This window comes from Chelonia mydas, chromosome 2 (assembly GCF_015237465.2).
Source record: "Chelonia mydas isolate rCheMyd1 chromosome 2, rCheMyd1.pri.v2, whole genome shotgun sequence".
Taxonomy (NCBI): Eukaryota; Metazoa; Chordata; order Testudines; family Cheloniidae; genus Chelonia; species Chelonia mydas.
The window spans coordinates 116,969,977-116,997,028 of record NC_057850.1 but is presented as its reverse complement, the minus strand read 5'-3'; the positions used below and the strand labels follow the sequence as shown (position 1 = coordinate 116,997,028).

Genomic DNA, 27,052 nt, shown 5'->3' with positions numbered 1-27,052 from the left:
AGCTGTAAAGAAAAAAGAGAGAAACCCTCCTTCCCCCGCAATGCTAACTCTTGAAGCTAGGGAATTCAACAAGTATAATTTCATTATATTCTGTTCTAAAAAAGCCAGTCTCTGATGATCGAGTAGCCTAAAAGGCATAGATTAACTGTAAAATGTAGATTGGTGGCCAAAACAAACTATAAAATCACCACAGTGAAGTTAAGCACTTGAACTAGGAAAATGTGGTTGTTTTTAATTGTACAGAGGTCTCACCACATTAAAAAGCTAAGCGATCAGCACTGAAATGGTATTTCAGTAAATTGTGACGTGCTTAATATAGTTGAACAGAAATCATTAAAGTGTTAATTTGAGTTTATAGAATCAGCAGTAATTATTCACTACTTTATAATTAACATCCAGTATCCTTTGATAAAAAAGATTAGCTATTGAGGAATATATAGTGATCTTATTCTGCAGTGATTACTTTATTTCCTTTTTTCTCTCCCTCCTTTAAAATAGGGGCAAGTAACACTGCAGATACCTTATTCCAAGAAGTGTTGGGTCGTAAGGACAAGGCAGATTCAACAAGAAATGCACTCAATGTCCTTCAACGTTTTAAGTTTCTTTTCAACCTTCCTCTTAATATTGAAAGGAATATCCAAAAGGTACAGTGCATTTAAAAAATAAAGTACAAATGTGTTTTTCCCACTTAAATCAATCTACAATATCTTTTTATTGTGACAAATCTCCAATGTTCCTTTATTTTAAAGGGTGATTACGATGTGGTCATTAATGACTATGAAAAAGCCAAGTCACTGTTTGGGAAGACCGAGGTTCAAGTGTTCAAAAAATGTAAGATTTGGGTTCAGTTACTTTGATTCACTGCTGTTTTTTAACAGGAAAGATAAAGAACATGTAGCACCGTGAGAAGCCTTATGTGGGCTTCAGCTTCTGTTTATATGAAGCCCTCTTTAGAATTTGGAACAATTACTTTAAACAATATTTCTGGCAAGTTTTCCATCTGAGAGATACATATTACTTTGTAGTATATATAATAGGAGCCTGCAGCCAATTTTTTTTTTAAAAGGCTTAGTATTACTAGACATAAAACAGGTTTCAGTAACTACAGGATACAGCTTAGGGTGTCCCTCGCTTGGCATACTTGTGAAAAAGCTTCAAAGCCAAGGCTTGTATTTTTGTAAAATTATTGTTTACAGAACTCTTTCAGATGTAAATTACAGTAAAGAGTACATATACCTTGCTTGAGTACACAAAGTGATTGTTTTGAATATCTAATTCAAAATTACAGAGTCTAGAAATTTCTTGAGAACAAAGATCCAATTCTACATAAAACTCGCTTATAACCTTTTTTTAATTCTTAAAAAAAATCCATTTGAGAAGAAAATGAACAGAGAGCGTTGCCACCCATGTGGTGAAATTAGTGACATTGCAAAAACAAAACTAATCCAAATTGAACACAACAGTGAAGTTGTTAAGGAAATATTATATATGGTAGTTGGGGCGTGGGGCGCCTGTGGTTGCATATGTAAAAGGACAAGAAATCTAGGTTTTGACTCCTAATGTACAGGGGAAATAGTGCAGGCTAGAATACTGGACATGGAGCTAACAAAGCAACTTCTAAATGTAATCCTCCAAGAAGAAACATAATAGTTTGGTGATATTTGAAGATTCATCTTGTAAGAACTGCTACAATTTAAAAACATGTTAAAATTAATCAGTTTTATCCTAAAGCCATGAGATTTTTGCTGAGAAAATATTAAAATTTTCAGTTGACACTTCAGGCAAAGAAAGGTATATTGGAATTCTGCATTCCTTTTTTCGTAGATTATGCTGAAGTTGAAACACGAATTGAAGCCTTAAGAGAACTTCTTCTGAATAAATTGCTTGAGACTCCATCAACATTACATGATCAAAAACGTTATATAAGGTGATTTTTTACCTAATATCTTTGTCAGATATATTGTACGTCAGATGCATGTCTGTGCATTTCCCAGATAATGCAATTAATATTTTATTACATTTTAAACACTGAATTTTTTCTTACAGAATTTGAGATTATCTTTTTCAGCCCAGGGCTCAAGTCTATGTAAATAATGGCAAGAATAAATTGTATTGTGTAATAAACGACACTCCTCTAGAATGAGAAATTTAATCCCAATGATCATTCATTAAATGGTTATTAAAAAGCTTTGAAACAAAGTTGTATTTATATCAAGATTCTGATAAAAACTATCACAGTATGAATCCAAACTGAAAGAGTCACTGATCTTAAAATGGATTCCATATTCATTAATAATAATCAATCTTGATTCGGCATGAAAAGAAAATTGTCTTGGATTTAGCAATACTAAAAAGTGTTTGTTTGGATTTCTGTTCAAAAGGTTTTACTTTTCAGATTATCGTTTTGGTTCTTTTACCACTGGTTCATATTAAAAGGAGTAATATTACATGGGCAGATAGATTGATTTGCATAGAAATTCCAAGGGTCAGTGACATTTTTCTACAACAGCATTCCCAAAGGGGGGAGGATCTGCACAAGCTGATGTTGTGTATACCAGCATGAAAGTGTTTTTGAACTCCCCATACCAGCAGCCTTTTGCCAGTGCCACTCTATTTTGGGTAGGCTCTTAAATCCTCAGGAGAGGACTTGGGAAGAGCAACAGGCCCTGTTCCCCTGCTGTAAACCCACTGACTCCTAGACACTGTGGGTGCTGCAACACAGTCTGCGGAAGCGAGCCTCCCAGCTCAGGTTGACACACTTGGGCTCATGCTACCATGCTAAAAACATGTGGTGACATTGTGGCTTGGGCTGGAACTCGGACTCTGAAGCCTAGGGAGTGGTGTGGACTTCAGAGCCCAAGCTACAGCTTCAAAACACTATCTACATAGCTATTTTTAGTGCAGTAGTAATAGCCCAAGTCTGTCAACCCCGGCGGGAAGACTTGTTGCCGTAAGCCATGTAGACATACCCTCCGCCTTGATACATAGGGCAAAAGCCTCACCAGCCACTTCTTGAGACAGTCTCGGAACCCCAGGATACCCACTGAAGAGAGCTCTGTGTGCACAGAACAAGCTGCATAACTGGAGTTTTAAGCTCTGATTTAGAAAAATACTTAAGGAAGTGTCTAACTTTAATCATATGAGCCATTGAAGTCAATAGAACTACTTATGTGCTCAGAGGTCTAAATACATTACTGAATTGGATCATTAGATTGTAAGTTCTTTCTTACAGTGACCAGTCTTCTTATGTCTGAATTGTACAAACACACTTTTTGGGTGCTATATGAATAGTATGTTTCAGAGTAGCACCTGTGTTAGTCTGTATTCGCAAAAAGAAAAGGAGTACTTGTGGCACCTTAGAGACTAACAAATTTATTTGAACATAAGCTTTCGTGAGCTACAGCTCACTTCATCGGATGCATCCTATGAAGTGACAAGTACTCCTTTTCTTTATATGAATAGTATGTAATTGCTATGTCAGTGTTTAAAGGAAGGGTCATAGAGCAAAGAAGTGTGTTCCTTTTATTATTATTTTTTAATGATATATAAAATAGTCTTGAAAGTTTAAAAAAAGTCTTTCCTTAGAAAAAGGAAAGTCATGTTACTCCCTTTTTGGAGTGCTTCTTTGGAAGATACAGAAGTATGTGTTAGGAGCTTTTTCATGCCCTCATTAAAGGGACAGAAGTGTTGAATCCTTAAGAATGGCCCTGCCTACATTAAGGAAACTTATGCCAGCATGTCTACACTGATTTTAGTTACACATGTGGATACACCGCATCGGTGCAAAATGGGGCTTATTTCAGTCCTAATTAATTTGATGTGTTACTAGCTGAAGCTGCACTAGTGCAAGCCCTGCTTGACCACAGTACACCGTGTTTATGTTAGGGGTTTATATGGCTGTAACTATAATGATATGGTTATACCAGGGCAAATTTCCTTAATGTAGATGGAGTAAAAGAGGGTTTTTGTCCTCCCAAGTGGTCTTAGTTACATAGATATTAAAACAAACAAACAAAAAACCCTAGGACTTTAAAATAGTCTGAATAAAAATCACTTATCCTCTGTAAATCGTTGATACGTTTGATGTTCTGTACAACCTGAGTATTTCAGTGGGAATGAGATCTGAAACACTACAAATTATCCACCTGCTCCCCAAAACAAACACAAATGAATGTCTTAATCAAAAAGACACTAAAAGTGTGTCAACCCATTTTTATCTTTTTGTAGGTCATGTTTTAGACTAATATCTGCATCATATTGATCAAAATACCCTTATCCAGTTAGTTAAACATCTTTCCCAAAGCCAGCAAAAGCTTTTTTTAAGTGGAAATGTTTTCTTAATTGAGTCAAATGCAGATTCAAAACCTTTTGAAAACTGATGAAGTTGAGCTTGTGATTTATAAAGCTTACACAACTGCTCATTTTTAAAGAGTATCTCATCTGTCCAAATGATGAGCCTGCTTTGACAAAAACAATGTCTACATGTCTCAAGTACCACAGACAGTTCTTGAGAAAGTTGGAATTTTGCAATCATATCAATTAGCATTACTCAGATGTAATAATTTAGCTTTTGTGAAAGGGTTATGCACTTTTCAGTACTGCTTATGATCTTAAATCAGTGTATTTCATCTTGGGAATCGTGCATTGCTAAATCCATTCTGTGTTTAGGTAGTACAGTACAAGAAACTTTGTAGCATACAAAATAGTAGATTTGCTAATACTTAAGCACTTATCTTGAAGCACTTTGCCAGCTCAGTTATTCAACATGCTGCTGTTGTCATCACATACATTTGAAGGCCAATACTTTAGTTTCAGAATTGCTGGGCATGAACTTCTGCAGTCTCTGTTTGTGCACATGCAGATGCAAGCACAGCAGCTGATTTTTTTCCCCTAGATACCTAGTGATGTGCTCCCCCTTTTCTAGAACTTTAAGGCCTTATTTTCAAAGGAACCACATCTGGTCTCTATCACACCACACACACATGCTCTCTCTCAATCCCACCCCCCCCCATAATTCCTTCTTTACTCATCATTAATATTCACATTCAAGATTAAAGAGATGATGGTACAATCAGGATATAACTAGTGCAGGAAAATACAGTAGATTGGTGCTTATGTTGTCAACAGTGGTTGCAACAGAAACACAGAGCATTGAACTAAGATCTTGACAGATAATTAAGGAAGGAACTTGGTTTCAGGTACCTTATTGGAGGAATAACTAAAGCTACATATTAATGTTTTGTTAACTATATATACTCTGTCTATTTCTGTTCTTTTCTTTGGTCAGGTAAGGCTTTGCCTCCACTAAATAGGAAGAGAAACTGCAAACCTTGTTCTAGTTTTCAGTGTAAATGTCTCTCATTTAAAATTCTACTAGTTCTTTAGATTTTTTTTCCCCCTAAGAAGTACAGAAAAGGGTCTTTATGATTCAACTTTGCTGTATTTTAAGTTTTCAATATGTCAAGTCTGAGTTGCAATCTCTGGACTTGGTTTTACAGGTATCTTTCTGATCTCCATGCTTCTGGGGACCCTGCTTGGCAATGTATTGGTGCCCAGCACAAATGGATTCTTCAACTCATGCACAACTGCAAAGAGAGCTACATTAAAGATCAAAAAGGCAAGAATGTTTTTCCAGTTTACAGAAAGTCTTCGGTTTGACACATAAGGGTTTGACATGGTTTCTTATATTTTATTTGACAAGCTGTGGTGTATGTGAAATGTTTTGCTTTCTACCCTCTGTTTCACCAGTTTTACTTAAGTTGAGGTTGATTTAAATATTAATTTGAGTGCAGTTCTCATACTCCAACCTGTTATATGTAGTAAAACACGAGCAAAAGTTTGAATTAATTATTATAACAACTTTTTACTTTACTTTAATGGCATTAAATAGTGAAAATATTATTAGGCTTCATCCATTCAGCTAAAGTTAGATCCAACCCTCAAAATATCTCTCCATGTAGGGTTTAATTCGTATTGATTTTTAATTGCTGAATACAGATATCCATTGTCAGAGTATATGCCAGTAATGCATGGATATGTAGGAGACCGGAGCATTGTGGAATACAGAATTTGCACATATATTTTTATTGAGACTCAGTTTAGAGGTCAGCAGGTTGGCTGCAACCTACTACGGTGTCTAAATATCCCACTTACTCAATTTTACCAACAGGTTCATCAACTACTCAGTGATCTTCATTTTCACTGGTGTTTCTACTGGAAGTAATTGCTTTTACATATAGTGCTTCCAGGAGTTTCATCACCACAACTGCCAATTAACATCGTCTGTTATTATAATATTCTTTCCAGAAAAACTAGTCATAAGGCTGGTATTGCAGAGTGTGAAACCAAAGAAAATGGTACCACACTTTGATTTGACTTGGAAAATTAACTATTGGCCAAATTTTAGTATCCATATAGTCATATGGATTCAACATATTGGATAGCATCTTTAATAAGATACTGCTCAAGGTAAGTGTATCAACATCTGTCCCTCTTCTAGGCAGACAGATAACTCCCATATTAATGTTACTCCATGCGTATCCCAAACCAAAAGTATCTCTTCTTCGGAACCACAAGAATTCCATTGAACTGTATCCATTGTAGAAATGCTCCACAGAACTGGTATAGGACTCTTAGATGTGTTTCTCCTTCCAAAGAGGTTACCAGGCGAGATATAGGGTTCAGCAGGTACTTAAAGTATTGAACATGGTGAAGATAATAGAACCATGAATTCATGAAATCTGGTTAGAATATGCACGGCATATACCTTTAGCCTCAGTCCACCCTAGCAGATGATACTGTGTGCCAGTATGCCAGCAGTGATAGCAGGGGAGATTTTCATTCAGGAATTCACCAGTTTAGGTGCAAAAAATAAACAAAGTAACAAGATCCACATAAAAATATAGCTGTAGCCTTTCTTTTTCTCATCTCACCTGAGGACTTATTGCAAGCAATCATCCCATAGCTTCTTACCCAGAGAAATAAAACAGGAAGATAATATGAGGTTGAGACTATTTTTTTCTGAAGCTGTCTAGAACCATGTTTCTCAACGACTGGTCTGTGGACCTGAGATCTCTCTGGCACGGTTTAGGAAGGCAGCAAGCTGATCCCTGGTGTCAAAAAGGCTAAGAAACACTGGCTTGGAAAAGACATGTTAAAGACATGTTTAATTAAAAGTAATAGAAGATGTGTGTCCAAATTTCCTAGCTTGCCTCAAAAATCTTAACCTATGTATAACACTTCTCCTCCTTATTATCTGAATTGTTAAGGTGTGGGACTTACAGCAATTCACCCCCATCCCAGTGTTAATATTAAGCAGTTTATTGTGTTAGCAGCCTTTCTGGGAACCAAACAGGAGGAATTTATGTAACTTTAGTTTGCAAAGCACATACATGTATTCATGGATGGAACAAGCGATACATATATCTATACATACATATATTAAATGAGCTTAAATGAATGTGATCAGAGATGTAAAATAGATTAAAACACACTATAATAAATATGTCTTTCAAGCAGAAAGTGTGTCTTTCCATTCTAGGTGTAAAATTGATTATGCATGAAACTGAGAAAGCTAATCAACCTATAGAAATAGAAATGAGACTTTTGACAGAAGAAAGTTATTTATGTTTCTACTGCATTCAGAGGCCATTTTGTAAGTGAAGTTGGTAACAGATTTTCAGACTGCAGTATTCTATTAAAAGCTCCCTTTTCCAATAAAGATTCTTTTGTATATCAAGTATTTGGCAGCAGAGGTGGGTCATAAGGTTGATATTTTCTTGAACGCTATATTATATCTTTCTCGAGGTTTCAATTTTTAACAGGCATAGCATGCACTTATCCTAGCAGATGGTGCTCTTCATACTGTAAACATTGGGATACAGAGCTGAAGATTACTACTGCACCTTAAGCACACCAACATTAATCATTGGATATTCCAGACTGTTCTTCCAGTGACTGATTATAAAACACAAATTTGATACGTAGATTTAAATTGAACCAGGACTGCCTATGTTAAAACGCCAGTAAATATACCTCAAATACCAGTAGGAGGTGGACAGAGAGACGTGTGTATGATGTATTTCCCAACTTTTTAGTGAGTTAGTGTCACAAGCAATTTGCAGCTAAACTGTATCTGTTTCAAAGCAGACCAGCGCTCGGGATTGTTACACATGAAGAATTTTCTATTGCCTTAATACAAGTCTAATTCATCTCTTAAATTCCTGTGAAACAGGTCCAAAATTAGACCAAAGCTTTTGCTTTTCCTGCCAGGAAAGCCTTTGGTTAACCCCCTGCTGACATCCCCAAACAGGATTTTTAGAGGTGATCATCAAAGATGGTTGGGGTTTTGGTTTGTTGGGTTTTTTTGTTCGGGGGTTTTGGGGTTTTTTTGGCAAGTTGTGGTGTATGCTGGGGAAATAGTTTAACACTACAATTATTTGCTAAATGCCCCAGTTAACAAGGATGAGCAAGACATTTAGCATGTCAGTTATTCTATGACCTGTCCACAATGGGGATTTTTCCTGTTTCAGCTATTGGTGATCAATCACCAGTGTATTTGAGCCAATAAAAACCTGTAGTGCGTGGACAGTGTCAACTGCTATAAGAGCTCCGCGTGTGTAAATACTGGATTTGCATGTCTGCACTAGGGAATTCAGTGGTGCAGCTACACCAGCCAGGCCACTGGTGGCTGTAATCAGGACAATTCTCCGATGTAGACAAGGATTATATTTACTTCCCCACTATGCATGTATTTTTTTTTAATTTCCCTAGAGTTGCCCTGACAGTCTACCCTGCTGTCAATTATAAGAATCTCAAAGCCTCTACTAAGCATAACTAGAGAAGGAAGTTAGTCATAGATGCTCAGGTAGTTGACTTTTTTATTGTATGCTGTAGTTTAAATAGATATTTAAATATTATTTTGTATCCCAAATGAGAGTGGAGGATTCACAACAGTACCATCATCAGAAAAAAAAAACCTCTCTTTACTTGGGCACTGCTGGACAAGCTGCATCCTATAGTAATGGTTAGTGGTAGCTAGAATGCCCTAGAATTCTGAGCCACCACAGCAGAGCGCAGAGCTTGCAAATGCAACTTTGAAGTGCTGAAAGAGGGAAAAGATGGCAAGCTTAGAATACTATATAGGTCCTGAAGTTTACTCCTGGAATTTGTAAATAGGGCTAATTAGAAGTCCTGCATATTTCAGATGTTCTCTGATCTTTGCTCAAATTGTGAATTTATGTATTTTACTGTCCCATTGAAATTAAAAGTTATGTCAGGCTCTGAACTGTGTAAAACTATTTAGCAGCCTGACACGGATGAAGAAGCTGACAACTGAAATAGCAAATCAGTTGCAATAATTAAAGAAATCTTTTGATGGGAGGGTCCAGGCTCCATACAAACTACACAAATCTGGTGATTAGGTAAATGGTTATGTTTATTTTTCTGAGGCTGGAGATAAGGGGAACAATGAGGGAAAGAGAATCTTAACAAAATATGCGGGGAAAGGGAGATTTCTAAAGTACTTGGGTGCATTTTTGAGTTCATTTCTCAGAAATGATGTTCACATGGAGAACAAGAACATAAATAAATCCATGCAAATTAATGGACTAATCTTTCATGGCTGGCACCAGCACAAGTGCAACCTTCACAGCAGGCTTACAGAGCTGGGAAGCAGATTACAGGAGGAGATTACAGCACTTCTCTGCTCCCTCTCCAACACTTAAAGACCAGAACCAGTGTCCTCTATCTCAGTTGAGGAGCAATTATAGATGCATGAAACAATGATCCTTATCCTCAACTTAACCCAACAATGATATTCACTCCCACCAAGTACTAGAGCATTGTCTCTACTACCAGCAGGTAAGACAGTTCTTGGAGATCAGAACTTCCCCTTTGCCCTCTCAAACCAAAGTAAGCTTGCCAACCACCCATCCTTCTACTGCAAGGTACCACAATTCTCATTATCCTATGTTCCCCCAACACTGATCAGATGCTAATCCTCAGGCATAATTGATGGAGTGGATAACAGACACTGCATTAAGCCCAGACACATCTCCCGCCACATTTCCAGTACACATCACCAATGTTCACAGCAAACCTGTGTCTGGTGAGGTATGCAGCTAGAAGCTAGTGTAGGTAGTACAAGAAATTATTAGAATCCAACATAAAAGCTTAACAGCGTAACAGTGGATGAGACCAAGAAACTACCCTCCTCCTCACCACGCACTCTGAAAAATACTAGGCCATGGAACTTTTCCAGATGGTGAGCAACATACTCCAAATTATCTTTGCCCAACTGCAGAGCCTGGTACAATGACAAGAACCCATGACTCTCATTAACAGAGTTTTGTACAGCTGTGGAAACAGTTTCTGAAAGCGCTGAGAGATGTCCAAATTGTCAGGTGCAAGGTTTACCCATGTTTTTAATGACTAGTGGATGCACGTGAAGGTCACCTTTTGCCTACAACTGAACTAAGACTGTCAGTGCCTCCATCAGAAGGGGAAAATCTACTGATCACCTTGAAAACATAGAATAATCCAATTTGGTACTCAAGAATTCAAAAATGAATAGGAGGATAGATACTTAGGCACTTTTGAAAATTCCCCTAGGCACCTATCTTCATCTTTAAGCACCTCAAGACCTTTGACAATCTGGCCCTAAGTGACGTGCCCATCATCATGTAGGAAGTCTGTGGTAGAGCAGTGACTTTTACCCAGCTCTCACAGATCCTGGATTAATGCCCTAACCACTGGAGTGTCGTTCGTCTCACCTCATGCCCACAAACAAATTCAACCTCTTCCAATAAGTTTTCAGAGATAGGAGATAAACATGGAACCATGCCCCTGCTAATACCTTTTAGACTCATTAGGAACTTTTGGCCCAGTTGCCCATCAAGGTCGTCTTATCTGCTTGTAAAGTCACTTATTCCTCTGACAGATTTGTACTTAAATTAACCTTCTGGGCAGTCAAAGCCCATATGTTTGCTAGGCTTTTGAGAAGGGGTGATGATTGGAGAGGTTTGGATTTATTTTGTTATCTTCATGATTTGAAAAGTTCTCTCTCTGAAGGTGGGATGAGCAGTCCTTTATATTTGTATTTTTTATTTTACATTTACAGAACAATTGCCCAGAGCATTGGATGGACCCTTTTTATAAATCTAAATAAATACTTGTAGCACTGCATCAGGCCAGTGATTTGTCGAAAGACCGATTTTAGGTAGAGCCAAAGTCCCTCCCTTCAATTAGTTTATAGGCTCATCTTACCCAAGGAAGATTCTCCAAAATAGAGAGAAATAGAATTATAGGAGGCTTTTAATTGCTATTTGAATTTAAAACCTGCCTTGTGAAAAGCACTGTGAGATCTTAATGTCTGCTCAAAGCAGACAGGACTTGCATATCTTCTGAAAGGCACCTGCACAGTAAACTGTATAGTACTTGATTTTTCACTTTGGGATGGATAGTCTGCTTTGATCCTACTGTGATTTGGAGGAGTCTAGGTATTTTCAAACCTGGTGCTTAGACACCTTAGTTATCCCCTGCAGCTAAAACAATATTTATTTAAATGCATTTGGCCACTCCTTTACCATTTGGCACTTTTTTTGGTTTTTCACTACTTTTTTAGGCTTCTCGTAGTCAGACTCACTGTAGTACAGAAAACATAAGGGATATTATAATGAAGTAAAGTGGCAGGCAAATAAATAAGCTTTAGTTTAAAATTTGCCTAGGGGCACCAGGAGCAGTGCCAAAATACAGTGAGTACTGGGATTTCTAAAGTGAATATGAGGGAAAGAAACCGTAGAGATTAAGAATATTTTCTATGTGTCTGATAGTTATTGCTGGATCTTTGCTATTGGTTATGTGGGTCTTGTGATCCTGTGAGCTAAAACAAGGAAGGAACCTAATGTTATCTTAAATCACTGTAGCTAATATCTTCATTTATCAAAATATCTTCACATAAGATGTTGTTCAGTATTGGAGCAAAGATATAATCATTTTTCAAACCCCTAAGATAGAGTCTTATGAAAACGCTAAGACAATTATAGCGTGAACTGCCTGCTGCAGTATGGAAGGTGTGGTTGCTATATAGATCCTGTCTACATTGTGTGTTGGTTTTTTTAACAAAGTAAACACATTAGCTATCTTAAAACAGAATAATGTATCACTTTTAGCCCTTTTTTTAATGCTAAAATTTGTATCATTTTGGCAGCACTTTCAATATGGTGCTCAACTGTGGGTGCTGTCTTAAGGATATATGTTTTCTTTTGATGCCAGAATAATAGCAGCTGTACATAGTGTGAAGGAAGGAGGCAGATGCTTAGACCACTTTGCTCTTTCTTCTGTACCATACTAGAATTCTCTTCACCTTGCGATGAATGATCTATCTTTGTTAGAGCAGACAGGCCAGCAAGGCTTGTGTCAAAAGGGCCTTTTCAATTTGTTATCCTAGCAGCTGGTTCTCTTCTATTGCCTTCACTTACTGTACATCTGGAAGAAGACTTCTTGCAGCTGGGAGCCATTTCATGTGTAAACCATATCCCCTGTCCGTTGTAGAAATACTCTCAGTGAATGTCCAGCAAAACTCTTAATGAGTTATTAATTAAGAAATTAAAATATTACAGAGTTTGACATTGGGCTGTTGTTTTTGTTTGATTTGTTTTTGGGTTTTTTTATTATTAAATGTTAGTCCGCTGTTCACACTTACTGCGGAATCTTGCAAGGGGAGGGAGGAGAATTCCTTTATATATCAGTTTAAATTGTTTAAACCTATGTTGCAGGCAGTAATGGTCTGACAATAAAAAGAAACAATTAGATCAAGGCGAACATGTACAAACTGGGGTGAAGTGCTGGCCACATTGAAATCAATAGTAAAAGTCCCATTGGCTTCAGTTTCTAGAATTTCCCCCAGTGCCAAAATTAGTCTCCTAAATCCTTATTTAGGTGACTAAATAAAAGTGGGCTGACTGTCAAGGATGCCAAAAACTTCAACTCCACTAAAATAGACCAGTAAAAACAAAGTCACTTTTATGTAGGTGCCTAACTCTAGGTACTGAGTTTTGAAAATGAAAAATATTTGTGAAGTTCTTATTTGTTGTGCCAAATCTGTTTTCTTTCTGTATACAAATTGCGATTTTAAATATACAACCTTTTTGCGCCATTTATTTTTAAACATATTCCAGAAATATCAGTAGTTGTGATATATGAGAACCCCAATCTACTAAATGCTAGTTTTTCCTGTTTTGTTTGAATGGAATGTTTTGTATTTTTACTTACTGACCATCTGAAATCTGTCATAGTTCTAAATATATATGAGAGAGTATTGAGAGCAAACAAAACAGAGTAACTTATCTCTTGATACAGGTTAATTTGAAGGGAATTTGTACTACTCCCTTAATTTCTTGCCTCAGCAAATTGAAATTCTTCTATGCGGTGTGCTTGAAAGGAATCCTATCCTGGTTGTGTCAGTGCAGGCTCCAGGCACTGCATGTTTGGTCAACAAGCAACAGTGGGTGGTCGGGCTGTAGCACAGGACAAGGGCCCGCTGTGCACAGGAAAAAATGTTCAAAGGTGTTTAAGGGTGGTAAGGAAGTCTGCCGCCCTTCAGAGAGTCCGGAGGCTATAGATCAGTATACCCTCGCACTGTTGTGGCCTGTGAGAAAGCTCGCTATAAGAGACATAAAGGATGAGAAAATACAGTAACTATATTCACCTAGTTACACATGTGCAGAGCCCTCTTAAATTTTACACATATTCATACCATATATACAATAGTCTGTTGTTTAAGTATAGTCTGGCATTTTGGCTTATAAAGGAAAATTAAAAGGAGGACTTGTGGCACCTTAGAGACTAACAAATTTATTAGAGCATAAGCTTTTGTGAGCTATAGCTCACTTCATCGGATGCATACAGTGGATCTGATGAAGTGAGCTGTAGCTCACGAAAGCTTATGCTCTAATAAATTTGTTCGTCTCTAAGGTGCCACAAGTACTCCTTTTCTTTTTGCGAATACAGACTAACACGGCTGCTACTCTGAAACCTGTAAAGGAAAATTGTAATTCTTCAGATTGAAAAATTACTAAAACTGAGCTGTAACATGTCTCATTAGAAGTTTCTTTTTCAATCCAAGGAGAAATAATCCTCAATAGAGCCAAACTTTAATCAATACCTCTTCTGAGGAATTAAAATTCTTTTAAAGAATTTTAGTTGAATTTTACTTGAATGACATGCCTGGTACAGTTTGATTCAGAAATGAGGCCCCATTTAAAGGTGGCTCAGAGACAAAATCTCATTGTTTATAGAGCAAAAGAACAAATAAAGTCAAGGTACAGAGAATTTTACGGAACAGATGTATGCTGCAGAATAGTTTCACAAATAAGTTTTAAAATACAGAAATTAAGTCATTGTTTACAGGGTTTAAATTGTTGACCAGTTTGTAGACTACAGCAAAACTACTTTTTAAGTATATTGCCTGTAAAGCTTCAATGAATTTACAGATAGTAACATGCTGGATATACAGTATATATGCATAATCCATATTGCGTACTGTATGTAAATGTGTTTATATAGCATATACATATATGTTAATTTATAGAGAGAAAATTCTTCTCCCAGTTATAGGAGCATGCACAGAAGAATATATTCATAATTGCTTACTATATAGTAAGTGTATGTCTAAGTGTAATAGATGTCCTCACAAGACATACACTTGCTTTATATGCAAGGGCCTGATTTTGAGAGGTTCTGAGCACAGACAAAGAGTGTGGGTAAATCTCAAACGTAACCATTCTAATATTAATATGTTATGCCACTTTATCACTGTAAATATAGGTGATGTAAAATACATATTATAGTATATTTTATATTCAAATAGCATAGGAAAATATTAAAAAGTGACTTTAAAAATCCTGGAGTAATGAATATAAAAATCTTCAGTTACAAATTCTGCTTTATTTTATCTTTTCATGGTTTTACAGTTTGTAGCTATAAAAAGGCTTTAATTACATTTGCAGTCTGTTAGTGTGGATGGGTAGGTGGGGAGAATGTAGTAAATTTTAATTTAAATCTTTATTTTTCTGGGTTCCTGTAGTTAAATATACACTTTGGCACTGTAGTCACTGACAAATATGCTCTACACAGATACTGTGTTTTGGAACAAAATATTTCTGTGCCATCAAAGATATGATACATTAAAAAAAATTGTATGTCAAGAATGTGTATTTGTGCTGCATATACACTAGCTAAAACCTGTTCCTGCAATGCGAATCCCTTAATTTCTTGAAATTCAAATATAGGATACTAAGAATCTCAGGTTAAAAGTTGTAGAATGTGTGTGAAAAAAGTAAACTTGTAATCACAGTAATTTCTTTTGGGGTTTTAAATATTTACTGAACATTAATATCTCCATTCCATACTTTGCTCTTAAAATAATTCATTGTGTTATATTCCATGGCTAACCTAGTACTTGTGCTCCTAGAGAGGAATTGAATATGGAAGAAAACTTGTTTGTAAGTTAACTTCCACTTTTCAAGATTTATGTTGAGTATGCAGTCTTCAAGCGCTATCTTCTGGTCAGTTCAGAGCAAGATCGGCTTTGCTAATGTACTCCAGATGTTTATTAGTCCTGGAGGTATATGTGTTGCTGTTGTTCCCTGCTGCTCTGTTATACTTGCTTATAATGTCAGACAACCAATTTAAGAAATTAGTTCGTGTTAAACTTTCTTTTCCTGGTACCACTGCAACCTGATGATGTGGTTTCTAGAGGAACAAGAGAGTATTCTTTACACTGTCTTCTATTGGTGAACAAATAAATCATTTGGGTTTTTGTAGTGTATCAGTGGCAATAGAATTTTACAACTTTCAACCGTATCTGTGTAATATCAGGCACACTATTTTAAGTGAACTTGCCTAAAGATCATTTTGCAAATGGTCTGTTTTTCTTAACTAATTATGCCAATTGAATAAGCATTGTCATTTTTAGAGATTACCTATTTACAAGAAATTCCTCACATTTACAAGGTGTGTGGATGGTGAGGGCAGGAAATCTATTTCAATATGTTAAAGCATGGAATTTTCACCTTCTCCTGTATAATGAAAAAGTGGTTTCTGTGTTAGAGAAAACAGTGTTAATTTTAAAAATATATTAAAAAGCAAGTTTAACTGGAAATATTTATGCCAACTAAATTACTTTGAATTGTCTTACCTTCTTTTTCTTGACATTTCATAAATTTTTTATTTGTTTGAATCCTAGAAGTAATGTCAATGGAAAAGCTTATGCCGATACCAAAGAATTATGTTAAGCTTTTAGAATTTCACGCCTTCTGTGTTATAGCCTACCTCCTTTGGCCTTGGGGGAAAATGTTACATAATTTGTACTTGCCCCTTTATATTGTTTGGGTTTTCATTCTGTGTGAGAGAGTAAATTCACCCCATTCAGATTATTTAATTCCAAAATTGTTACTAAAATGTTGTTACAGATGTCAAGTTTTTCTAAAATTAGAATATTTGGGTATATCTTTTAAAAAATAATAGGCATATAAGTTGTGAATGCAAAAATTTCATATCCAGGCACAGATCTTTATTGTCTGTGCAATTGCATATTTTACATGCACAATTAACTGTTCGCATTTACATTGTACATGCCTATTTTAAAAATGTTTGCCCTTGTATCAGACATATTTGGATACAAGAATTACTGATCTGCCAGGTCGCACATGAGAATAGCCAACTACCAACCCATGCTGGAGAAACAAGATTAATTAAATTATGATAACATCTCTAAATTTTCTGATCAAATCTCACAGCAGGGAAAGAAAGTGTTTGATTTCAGAGAAGCAATTTGTAGCACATACTTCTAAACAGGCAACTCTTGATGTATCTGGTACCGTCTCCAGGTCCATGACAAATTTTGTTGGCATGAGAATGTCTTACTGGCTACATGTGTCCAGCATATCTTAGGACTTACAAGTTACCATAGAGGGTCTGCATTTTGAGGGATGTGACTTGCCTTTTGATAAATGTGACGTATTCGCTTAGAAAATAGATGAGGCCTTACTTTCCTAAAATGACTTTTGAGCAACCCTGAGATTTTCAGGGGTGTGTACACCTGCTTTGACAAGGAAACTAGCTAGGCCTCAGTCTTACCCTAGGAAGTCTTATTGCCCTAAACACAGACATTCTGTACCTCCAAGAAAGCATCGACGAGGAAAACATTGACTTGCCATGCATAATCTTCACACCTGACAGCATTCTCAAGGCAGCAAATTTTACTCCTCAGTTGGGAGCTGTGAATGACTTCTAACAGAGTATCTTATTATTTCAGCTCCATTTGGAGACCATCTCTTTCATTTTCATGGGGTTTAGAGTACCATAATGATAGACTGTTGGGCTACGGAGGTAGTAGAAGTGGGATATTCCATTCAGTTCCACACTTTCCTCAGTTCCACACTTTCCTCATCCTTTGTCAGAGACCCCTTGTGACGTCTATCTCTTGGACCAGTAGAACAAGTTTCACCATAATTTACAGGGAAGGGGTTACATTCTCACTATTTTCTGATACCAAATAAAAATGGAAAATGGCTCCCAGTTCTGTATTTGAAGACATCAGAGCAATTTCATCAGCAAATTCAGGATAAGGATGGTAATTCTAGCTTCTGTAATTCCCTCCCTAAATCCACAGGACTGGTATGCAGCTCTCAACCTTCAGGATGTTTATTTATATATAGCCAGCCATCCCGCCCACCGAAGAGATCTAAAATTTCAAGTGGGCAACTACAATTAGCAATTCAGGGTTCTGCCATTTGGACTATCAATGGCACTCGGGGTATTCACCAAATGTCTAGCTATAGTGGCATTTTACCTGAGAACGTAGGGAGTCATAGTTTAGCCATTTGTGGATGACTGGCTTACTCAAGGGAAATCTCATCAAGCTGCTGATTCCGTTGAGCAGATTCTCTGTCTCTTTGTCTCTCTAGGACTTAGAGCCAATAAGGAGAAATTGCTCTTAGTTCCCACTCAAAGGGCATGTCTACACTACTGGCTGGATCGACAGCAATCGATCCAGCGGGGGTTGATTTATCGTCTCTAGTATAGACACAATAGATCAAATGCCGATCACTCTAGCGTCAACTCTGGTACTCCACCTCAACAAGAAGCACAAGGGGACTCGATGGGAGAGCGTCTCCCATCAACACTGCAGTGAAGACACCACAGTAAGTAGATCTAAGTACGTTGACTTCAGCTACGTTATTCACGTAGCTGCAGTTGCCTAACTTAGATTGATCTCCCCGCATAGTGTAGACCAGCCCAAAGAATACAGTTTGTAGGGGTGTAGTCTTGGACGCAGCCACGGCAAAAGCTTACTTACCTCAAAGAAGATTCTGCAGCATAGTAGAGAGTCAACTGCAGGTACATCCTTCAACATCTGTGAGAACTTGCTTCAGGCTTCCAGGGCACATGATCTCCTGCACTTACATAACTCAGCATGCCAGACTTTGTTGCATGAAAGAATATTTGAAGTCAGTATATCCGCTCATCAGATATCACCTAGAGAAGAAGTTGCAGGTCACCCTAGAAGTCCTATTGTCCTTAAACTGATGGAAGGATTCTGAAAAGCTTTGCAAGGGAGTACGCTTCTCTGCACTGTTACCGTCTAAGACTCTAGAAACAAATGCCTCCAATACAGGATGGGGAGCTAGACAACTCACAGACTCAAGTCCTCTCATCTCATCAGGAAGCTCATCTTCATATAAATGTTCTGAAACCAAGAGCAGTTAATAAGGCTTGAACAGCATTCCTTCCAGTTCTCAGAGGATTATCTATTTAGGTCTTCATATGCCCCCATGAGGCAAACCAGATTTAAGGGCAGTCTGAGTAACCATGAGGATTTTAGAGCCCTTTGCTGATTCAAGCTTGAAACAGAAAGTTAGTCTTAACCTTAACTATAGTAGACCTGGCAGTCTGCTATAATTTGGTAGCACCCACTTCTGTTAAATTAGTCACAGTGGAATAAGTATGGATAAGCACTTAAAGAAGAAGAAACAGTTCCTTATCTTACAGTGACTGTGGTTCCTCGAGATGTGTTGTCCAGATATATTCCATGGCCTGCCCATCTTTCCCACTGCTGCAGAGTCATAACACCTGGATTCTGTAATGGTGAAGGAATTGAAGGGTTTTTTGAAAGATCATGTCAATAGTAGCGGTGCAGCTCCACAGGCAAAGTATTTTAGTGTTCCTTTCCCTAGATTATTTGCTACTGCAGTGTTGCTCCCTGGAACTAACTTCACACGCAACTTCCAAAGCCATAAAACTCTTGCTCAAATTGGGCCTACAACTGAACATTCAAAAATCCCCTGAAACCCCTGTGCAAAACTTAGAATTCATAGGAGCTCATCTCAATTCAGTAATGGCAAGAGCCTACCTTCCCATCTCACAGGTTTGTGGCTCTTTCCAACATAACCAATACAATCCAGCTCAGCCTTCAAACCCCAGTCAAGAATGGTCTTCAGTTGTTAGGGCATGTGGCAGCTGGTACCTTCGTTGTAGACCACACAAGACTACCTTCAAGGGTGTCTCAGGACTGTTTATTCATCAGACACAGTTTAAATATTCTACTTTCCATACCCACCTGCATAAAGGAATCCCTCAATTGGTGGAAAGACCATCACAATGTTTGAACAGAAGTCCCCAAAGGTCATATTAATGATGGATATGTCCTTGCTAGGGTGGGGAGCACATCTGGACACTCACAGCCCAGGGCAAGTGAACAGTGTAAGAAACCACTCTACACATCAGTCTGCTGGAACTCAGAGTGATCAAATACTCCTGTCTCCAGTTTCTACCAGTAATCGGGGCAAGTACGTAAAGATCTTGACAGACAATATGTCACACATGTTTTGTATCAACCAATCAACCAGCAAGGAGGAGCAAGAGTCCCTCTCCCCACTGCGCCCAGGCTCTTGAAGTTTGGAATTTGTGCATATCCACCTGCATATGCAATCAGATCGTCATCACAGCTGACTATCTTCCAGGGGTTCAGAGTGTGACCATGTATACACCCAGCAGGTACTTCTTCCAAGACCACAAGTGGGAAATAGATTCCAGCATGTTTCTCAACATATTCCAGCAATGCCTCCCCCAATAGACTTATTCATCACAGCGATTAACAAGAGATTTGCCAAGTTTTGCTCCAGAGGTGGGCTGGGTCCCCAATCCCTAGGGGATGCTTTTCACCTTCACTGTTCACTGGATCTACTGTACACTTTTGCACCAACTCCTCTAATAGCCAAAGTTCTACTCAAAATAAAAAAGGACAAAGCCAGAGTCATCCTAATAGTTCCAACCTGGCCCATACAAACATGGCTTCCTTACCTGATACAGCTGGCCATTTGCTCACCAGTCACTCTCTGGGAGAGCCTTTCCTCATCTCCTCTCCCAGGAAAGCAGGAAGATCCTTCACCCCAGTCTCAAAGCATGATTGGTCGATGGTTCATGGGATTAGAAATGACCTGCTCAGAAGAATTAAAGAGAGTACTATTACACAGCAGAAGACAGTTACTCACTACATATACTCTCAAAAATGGACCAGATTTGTCTGTTGGTATGACCTCAAACATATTTCACTTATGACCTCATTGCTACCAAATGTACTGGACTATATCCTAACACTAAAAAGTTTGGGGCTATCAATGATCTTTGTTAGAGTCCACCTGGCAGCAGTCATGGCTTTCCATTCTCCAACAGAGAGTTATTCCACTTTTGCTCACCCAATGAGAGTGAGGTTCCTCAGGGTGATCGTAAATCTTTTTCCCCCAGTCAAGCATCCTACTTCGGTTTAGGGTTTGAGTCCATTTCTTAAATGCCTTATGTGACCACGGTTTGAACTGATGGTTACCTGCTCACTTCTCCATTTATCAATGAAAATGACATTCCCGATAGCCATCATGTCAGTGTGATGGGTTGGGGAAATAAGGGCCCATATGTCATGCCTCCCTTTCACAGTATTTTTAAGGACAAAGTCATGTTGTGATCACACCCCAAATTTTTACCTAAAATCTCCTCTGAGTTCCATATTAATCAACCCATTCACCTGCCAGTGTTCCACAGTAAACCTCACCTAGATAAACAAGAGCCACTGTTGCACGTCCTTGACATCAGAAGAGCCCAGGCCTTCTAGCTGGACTAAACCTTCATAAAGACCCCAAAATTTTTTGTCTCACTTGCAGATAGATCAAAAGGGTCTGCAATTTCTAATCAAAGATTTTCCTTGTAGATAACTGACTGCATTAATCCTTGCAATGAATCTCATAATATTCAAGCACCTTCGGACATATTAACTCTCTCTACATGGTCCATTTCCATCTGTATGGCATGTCTCAAAAACATGCCCATTATTACTGAAATACGTCAATCCGCTGCTATATATATGATGCTGAACACTATGCAATAACTCACAACTCTGCTTCCAGTACTGTGTTTGGCTCAGTTGGACTGTTTCATACTAGACTCTACTACAAAGCCCCCCTCCTCCTTAAAGTGGAACTGCATGGTAGTCACCTAGAGTGAAGCACTCATAGGGACGCTACTTGAAGAAGAAGAAATGGTTGCTCACCCTGTGCAGTAACTGTAGTTCTTAGAGATATGTGTCCATATGGGTGCTCCACTATCCGCCATACTTCCCCTCTGCTTTGGAGTTCTCTACTATATGGCTTCATGGTAGAGAAGGAACTGAGGGCGGTTCACTCATACAGTGCTATATAACAACGGCACAGGGCTGACGAGCACACGTGCAGGCCGAATGAACACTGCTATGAGAAATCTCTGATCAGATGCGCAAGAAGTCCAAGCACACCTACAGGACACCCATAGGGCTGCACATCTCGAAGAACTGTACTTACTGCACAGAGTGAACAATCATTTCTTTCTTAGGTTGAAGACATATTTTTATTACATAATTTTGAACCCAGCACAGTCCTTCTGCAAATGAAATTGGGGTTTCCTAAGAAAATAAATATATTAATAACTGTGTCACTGTTTTTCAGGCAATTCATTGCTACATAGCCCCATGCTAGACCTGGATAGTGATGTGCGTCCATCTCCACTCGGTCATCTCAGTCAGACTGCTTCGCTGAAAAGGGGCAGCAGCTTTCAGTCAGGTCGTGATGACAGTAAGCATCAGTTTCATTTATAAAATAAAAATCTACTTCTGACAAATCCCTAGGCCTGGTGTATTTTACTATGTGTTCCCCAAATATTTAAATATGACAGAGGGTAATCATATTCATTGTTTTAGTATGTTGACAGAAAATGAGCCACCAGTCCATAACAGAATAATATATATGTATGAAAGTTATTTTCATATTCTGCCTTACCACTCTATAAAGACAGAAGTTTCTTAAAGGTAAATTGCAAAGCGAAAAGGGTGTGTGCTTATTACAAGATGGGATCAGTCAAGGAAGAGCCCACACAACTGGACAGTTATCCTCCCCTTATAGATAAGATCCTAAATAAAAATCCCCCTCCTTCTGAAGCAAAAAACATCATACCAAATCATCCTCTCCTTGCTGAGATAAAAACTAGGTCCAAATCCAAGTCTCCTTTTCCAAGTTACAATCAAGACAACATGGCATTTTTGTAGCCGGCATTGCAAGGTATTTGCGTGCCAGATATGCTAAACATTCATATGCCCCTTCATGCTTCGGCCACTATTCCAGAGGACATGCTTCTATGCTGATGACACACATTAAAAAAAATAAGCATTAATTAAATATCTGACTTAACAACTTGGGGGAGGATTGTATTTCCCTTGCTCTGTTTTACCAGCATTCTGCCACATATTACATGTTATAGCAGTCTCGGATGATGACCCAGCACATGTTGTTCATTATAAGAACACTTTCACTGCAGATTTCACAAAACACAAAGAAGGTACCAATGTGAGATTTCTAAAGATAGCTAGAGCTCTCGACCCAAGGTTTAAGAATCTGAAGTGCCTTCCAAAATCTGAGAGGGACGAGGTATGGAGCTTGCTTTCAGAAGTCTTAAAAGAGCAAGATTCTGATGTGGAAACTACAGAAGCCAAACCACCAAAAAAGAAAATCAACCTTCTGCTGGTGGCATCTGACTCAGATAATGAAAATGAACATGCGTCGGTCCGCGCTGCTTTGGATTGTCACTGAGCAGAACCCGTCATCAACATGGACGCATGTCTTCTGGAACGTTGGTTGAAGCATGAAGGGACATGTGAATCTTTAGCGCATCTGGCACGTAAATACCTTGTGACACCGGCTCCAACAGTGCCATGAGAACACCTGTTCTTACTTTCAGGTGACATTGTAAACAAGAAGTGGGCAGCATTATTTCCTGCAAATGTAAACAAACTTGTTTGTCTGAGTGATTGGCTGAACAAGAAGTTGGACTGAGTGGACTTGCAGGCTCTAAAATTTTACATTGTTTTATTTTTGAATGCAAGTTTTCTTGTACATAATTCTAAATGTATAAGTTCAACTTTCATGATAAAGAGATTGTACTACAGTACTCGTATTAGGTAAATTGAAAAATACTATTTCTTTTGGGTTTTTTACAGTGCAGATCTTTGTAATCAAAAATAAATATTTAGTGAGCACAGTACACTTTGTATTCTGTGTTGTAACTGAAATCAGTATATTTGAAAATATAGAAAACGTCCAAAAATATTTAAATAAATGGTATTCTGTTATTAACAGTGTAATTAATTGCAATTAATTTTTTTTAATCACTTGACAGCCCTATTTTTTACCATTGTAGTTTATTCTTTAACTGCAAGTTTATACCATTGTTTCATATTCTTTTTATGCTGAATATTCACAGGAAAAATATAAATTAAACAGAACCACCAAAATATCCGCATGCTAAAACGAAGTAACCACAAGACTTTATTGCTGTCACCGTTGTCCTTCCTCACTCTATCTCCATGATTAAAATTAGCTTTCAAGCAATGTGGGATAAGGCAATGCATTGGCTTTTTTTTTTTTTTTTTTTTTTTTTTTTTTTTTTGCAAAATGGCTAGCACCCTCTTGGTTACTATAAAAATAGTAATAAATTCTGCAGGATAAAAGTGAAGATGCTATCGTTGCTTACATATTTTGCAAAGGACAGTCTGTATGGTGGGCTGGTCCCATCAAGCCCCTTGTTAGTCTCATATAAAAGCCTAAACTTCTTTTTAACTTTGTTACTAATATGAACTAAAACATTTTCCAGCCATACTATGAAACTGACAAAACTTCTTCCATAAGAATTCTAAAATAGTCTTACCCATTCCTTTTAGTTTTGTTTGCCTGTGCTACCTGATGTTCTTAGAGAAAAGGCTTTTAATTTATTTTGTTTTTTTGCACTTTGAGATCCTGAAATGGAGGTACTAATGACTATTATACTTTGCTTATTATCCTTGGTTACATGTAGTTTATCTACATTTACATCACAGAAAGTTTGATATTAAAGAGCATATTTAGGCCAAAACTTGATGTTGCTCAGAGGATTCGTTGATCCATGTTATTCACTAGCATGATGCACCATTATGGCTGCAGTGAATTCTGGAAAAAATTCAAAGAAAGTTGAATACAAACTAGCTAATTCAAATTACATTGACTCTGGCTTGATTAGATAGATTTGCAGGGAATTTTGAACTATGGCTGCAGTTACACCTTTAACTCCACAATATCTAGGTCCTACAGCATACATAAAGGACACCATGCACTGATCTTGGACAGAATCAGTGTTTTAGGCACTAAAGAGAGATTTGTAGAATTAATAGTCAGAATAATACTAAATGTATAGTTTGAGAAGAGTGTGACTAGTTTTAAAGTATAGCATATTGTGCAGCTACAGTAATGACTACTTAAGGTTGTTTCTATTATAAAGTAGATTCTTGAGCCTTCCAACTTCCCACCCCAGAAATCCCCATCTGAAATGTTGCATCTTTCGTCTCTTGGCAGCAGAGCTGGGCCTTTACGCTCACCCACAGTGTTGTACATTTCAAACATAAGCCACGTTCTTCAGTTAAATTCTCACGTGTCACACTAATATAGATCACCTGTCTTAACCAGTTACTTGACAATACCTGTTGTTTAAAGGAAATTGCAGGGTGATTAGGTCTACACGACTCAGTTCCTGAAAAAAAATGGGACAACCAGGACATCTCTGTGTTCTAGCTATCATCCATTGCTGGAACGGGCCTTTGGCCCATTAGGCAGCTAGGCATAGATTAGAGCAGCATGTGTGCTACCACAGCCAGGGAGATCAACATGGAGCCCAGTTTCCTCCTTATTCTGGCAACAGGAATAGGAGTTTCCTATCTGTCTGTCCACCACCATCAAGGATACTGACTTGATTATCCAGGGGTTCTATGGCCAGAATTTGCTAGTGTTGTGAGATGAAGTAGCCTCACCCCATCACCAGCCCAGTGCAGACTCAGATTGAGTCATTTTTTGAAATTGGCGAAGAACATATTTCTTTGAAGGTTCAAATATATATGTAAATTATATTACGTTACAATTAATTATTTATAAGGAGTTACAAGCATTTATGGTATGACCCTTGTTTGAGGGCTGGGCACTGGGGCAACATGAAGATTGTTTGCTAAAGCATTCAAAAATCTTATTTCTGTTACAATTTATTTATGCCAGAGTAATGCTCCAGACAATATTAAATGGTCACTGTGCTCTCTTTTCAAGTGCCCCTAGCCCCTAAATTCCTACTTAGGTTGTTATCTCTTTACGAAGGAAGATTTTTATACATTATCAGCAAAATGAGAACTTCAGAGGGCGGGGGCAGAGAGAGAAAGCTCAAATGCACCTCGCCGCCAGCAGTTGATCTAGATCATCAGAGGTGGATGTCACGGGAAGCACAGCTGTGTCCTGAAAAGCTTCATGACTCATCACCAAAACATTTAAGTAATTGCTGGGGCTCTGACACAGAGTGCTAATCAGCCAGTTTTATATGGGCTCATGTTTGTCTAATTGGTGACTTTCTATGCTATATGACCAATATATGACCAATATTTTTGTAATAGATGAAAGACAAATACCATAAGCTATCCAGTAGTCTTCCATGCTCCCATGGAATCATGTAAAGTAGTTTCACACTCGTTAACTGTGTAATTTGTGAAAGACCTAAGACTATTCAAAAAAATCTCAGGTCCCCTTTGTAATCAGTTTAAAGGTCTTTGGCTTCTTTGCGCCCACATAGTTTGCTGGAATCTGACATAAAAAGCGTGCAACGTTTATTTATTGATGCAGAATAGTTTGCTAAAAAACATAGCTGTGATAATCAAATGGAGAAGACAAACATGATTGGAGGTGGAAGTTTCCTATCTCACCTGCGCTTTCCATGCTCATCCACCCTCTCCTGTATTTCCTCATTCCCGTCTCTCACCTGACAAGAAAACAGGAGAAGATCCACCTCTTCCCCTGTGTTCCCAGAGTTGTGACTCTATTGATGTCTAGTGATGGGTAAGGTACCAGGTTTATATAGAGGTTTATGCAACTTCAGATAATTTTTCTCTTATTTTTTGGTCTCATGTCCCAAATGAGAAAAGCTACACTTACTTTTATTATGATTTTTTGAACTTCTAATAGTACTGGTCATCCAAGAGTCTCAAATTGCTTTACAAATATTAATAAATTTAGCCTCCCACCTACAGTGTCAGTATCCATCCCCATTTTACAGAGAATGAAACTAAGGCTTCGCTAATGAAATTGTGGCGAGGTTGATGAGTGAGATCACACTGGAAGTCTGTGGATGATCTGGAAATAAAACTCAGATCTCCCATTTCCCAGTCTTTTGCCTTCATTTCAAGACAATTGTACTGCCTCCTTCCACCCCCTCCCCCACCCCATCTTTTAATGCTAAGTCTCTGATCCTCCCTGTTCAGTTATCATTTAGCCTGGTTTAAAGATCGATTTATGCTAGTGGATTGTTAAGATGTACAATATAATTCAGTGGGGCCATACGAGCACCTCTATATAGAAGACATATTATACTTATAGTACCAACCCCCTCAAAAGAATATATGGAAATAAAT

At 37.9% G+C, this 27,052-nt stretch overlaps 1 protein-coding gene across 4 annotated transcripts in view; it reads left to right on the top strand.

Moving 5' to 3' along the window:
• Positions 1 to 27,052, top strand: part of EXOC2 (exocyst complex component 2) — a 188,979-nt gene that overhangs the window by 68,136 nt on the left and 93,791 nt on the right. For 3 of the 4 annotated variants that reach the window (XM_037893243.2, XM_043540186.1, XM_043540185.1), the window contains 5 exons: positions 499 to 644; positions 750 to 831; positions 1,825 to 1,927; positions 5,499 to 5,617; positions 22,035 to 22,160. In XM_037893243.2, the coding sequence (XP_037749171.1) occupies positions 499 to 644; positions 750 to 831; positions 1,825 to 1,927; positions 5,499 to 5,617; positions 22,035 to 22,160 (576 nt within the window). The remainder of the gene's footprint in view (positions 1 to 498; positions 645 to 749; positions 832 to 1,824; positions 1,928 to 5,498; positions 5,618 to 22,034; positions 22,161 to 27,052) is intronic. The other variant, XM_037893242.1, reaches the window with a different exon arrangement.